Source organism: Abramis brama, assembly GCF_963993115.1.
Source record: "Abramis brama genome assembly, chromosome: 2".
NCBI lineage: Eukaryota > Metazoa > Chordata > Actinopteri > Cypriniformes > Leuciscidae > Abramis > Abramis brama.
Genome location: NC_139964.1, coordinates 35,649,529 through 35,651,938, shown reverse-complemented (window position 1 = coordinate 35,651,938; position 2,410 = coordinate 35,649,529). Strand labels below are relative to the sequence as shown.

Below are 2,410 nucleotides of genomic sequence, written 5' to 3'. Positions count from 1 at the left end.
TGAATTTGTACATGGTTTGTCTTAAAGCATATTAAAAACACCACATATAAACAACATTAAAAACTTGATTTTCACCACATGGGGATTGTGAATTCATATCACACATAGAATTCTATCTAATGAAACCTCAACTTATTTAAAACTTGACTAAAGGTGATGACTTTGAAGTATTCAAGTTTTCCTTGAGTTATCTATTTATAATACATTTGATATAAACCACTTTTATTTTCCAACACAAGCATATAATCTATAGTTAGATTAAGGTTAGTGAATTTAAAGTAATATTTTCCTTTAATGTATATTTACAAAATTATATATCAGACAAACAATAAATAAATAAAATCAACTGATCATTTTGATTGCAAAAGTTCTTTATTATCATTTTAAGGAAGAATTGTTTTTATTTTTTAAAATTTTTTTGTTGATGCAGAGAAAATCATTTAATTCAGAAAGTTTTATGGGATGATACTCAGATAAAACTGCTCCATCTACTCCTGGTCTTCTTTCAGCACGTCATGTTTGAAGGAGCAGATGTAGTTTTTCTTGACACCACAAGAGTCGTCGTTCCACCTTCCAACCTCTGAAAATGTGAGGGAAAGTGAAATCAATATCACTATCACTTTATCACTTCTTTTTTTTAAACTAGTTTCTTTCCATCCTTACCTTTCCAGTTCATCTCCACGCATTCCTCCGTGCTGGTGTACATGTGGTTGGGTTCACCTTTTGTCCAAATTTGATAATTCCAGTGGGAACCATCAATCCATAAAAATGTACCAGACTGAGAAAGTGAGAAAGAAGTTAAAAAACTAAAGAAATTAAGTCAGAAGATGTTTGTTTGGGTAGTAAGAACTAGTGGATGCATCATGTCAATAAAAAACAGAAAATAACAACAACTCAATAATTTCTCTTTGCTCTCCCCATTTCTTTTTACCTTGAAGAATTCAAAGCCTCCGAGCCAGATGCGCAGGTTTTTTGGGTTAAATTTTTTCACAAGGCAGAGCAAGTTATTATTATCCTTTTTTTTATGCACTGATACCAGATGTGCACCGGGGGCTTTAGACCTACACTTCAACTGAGTTTGAAACAAGAACATTTAATGAATATACACCACATTTTTTCAACACAACGTTTTTTTGTTTTTTTTTAATGGTGGAGGTAATAATGTGAAGGATAATAGAAACTAAATATCTTTAGTGTAACAATGCAACAATCTATTTTCAAAAAAAGTGCTATAACCTACCTCGGCTTCAGTGAAGTTAGCAGGGCTGTTGAAGTATTTGACACAGTGGCGGCCCACTTTGAACCAATCAGTGAAGCCATGCACATCACAGGCTTCAGGCATACGGCACCACGAAGTGACATTAGTATGGTCAACATCAAAACCTAAATGACAGAGTCACACACATGGCTATTTTAAGCTATATGGCACTTTAAAAATATAGGTGGATAATTTTCTTTGTCTGTTTGAAGTGTGACTTGTGATATATAAGTCTGTTAATATCTGTTAATCTACTAATGCTGTCAATGTTTACTCAAAACAGGTAATATCTATATAAACAATATACACAATATATATTGTGGTCATGTGTTTTGTGTTAACAATATCTGCCTTATAGTTTATTGTTATTGGGGTACATTAGAGAATGGGGCTAATTACACTCTTATAGAAAAAAGGTTCAATGGAGTTGATTTCTATATAAAAGTGTAAAATTTGGAAATTTCAACAAATATATTGTTGAATTAAACACTACCTTTCTCCACTGTTAAGAAGCTGCCACTCTCAAAGAGAAGAGTCATCAACAGAACAAATCTTATAGATCCTGATTTCCACTGTGAAAAAAAGCCCATATAAATAATATATAAAAATTGATACAAAGATTGTTCATTCAAGAAAATGACTTACCATTGCAGTTCTTGCACTTTTGCCTTCTATCTGTGCTCACAGTAACTGTTTCACCTTATTTTATTCCATTCCATTCCACTCATTTTCACAACTCCTCCCCTTCTCTCAATCTTAACATCTTCAGTTTTTTTATTCTTCATCACACAGGAAAGTGTTTTTACACCTCTATAGTGCCTGAATTACTAATCAATTCACAGTTGCATTGCTACTAAAGTAACATTAATAATATCTTAATGTTAACCTTGAACAATAATGGTATGTAGGCTAAAATATAATAATTAATTTAAAACTAGCACAATCAAGAGATACAGAAGTCTGTAAAATAAAGCTCAATACTGTGTTAATGAGGGGATTTTCGATAATAATTTTCACAGGGTTTTTTGTACCTGTATTTTGAATTACGCATTGTGTTGTGTTTTAGGATTAAAAGAAATGTCCGTAATGGATAATTACCAGTACCTTTTACATTTTTGTTTAATCCCTCCCGTCCTCCCGTCCTGCCTCCCT

The 2,410-nt window shown here is 32.3% G+C and overlaps 1 protein-coding gene across 1 annotated transcript; it reads right to left on the bottom strand.

Annotated features, from left to right (window-relative positions):
• Window positions 1-353: 353 nt before the first annotated feature.
• On the bottom strand, window positions 354-1,973 carry LOC311078264 (lectin-like). The gene is made up of 6 exons (XM_084106994.1): window positions 1,904-1,973; window positions 1,752-1,830; window positions 1,241-1,383; window positions 932-1,072; window positions 664-778; window positions 354-580 (listed from the first exon to the last, which is right to left on the bottom strand). The coding sequence occupies exons 1-6, from the start codon at window positions 1,904-1,906 to the stop codon at window positions 489-491; spliced, it is 573 nt and encodes a 190-aa protein (XP_083963120.1). The 5' UTR covers window positions 1,907-1,973; the 3' UTR covers window positions 354-488.
• Window positions 1,974-2,410: the final 437 nt, after the last annotated feature.

Bases quoted from the DNA above. Each gene is read 5' to 3' on its own strand.
- LOC311078264 (XM_084106994.1), bottom strand. The intron at 1,384-1,751 runs GTAGTGTTTAAT...TCTGTCATTTAG, and splicing joins CTTCTTAACAGTGGAGAAAG to GTTTTGATGTTGACCATACT. The intron at 779-931 runs GTAAAAAGAAAT...TCACTTTCTCAG, and splicing joins GAGGCTTTGAATTCTTCAAG to TCTGGTACATTTTTATGGAT.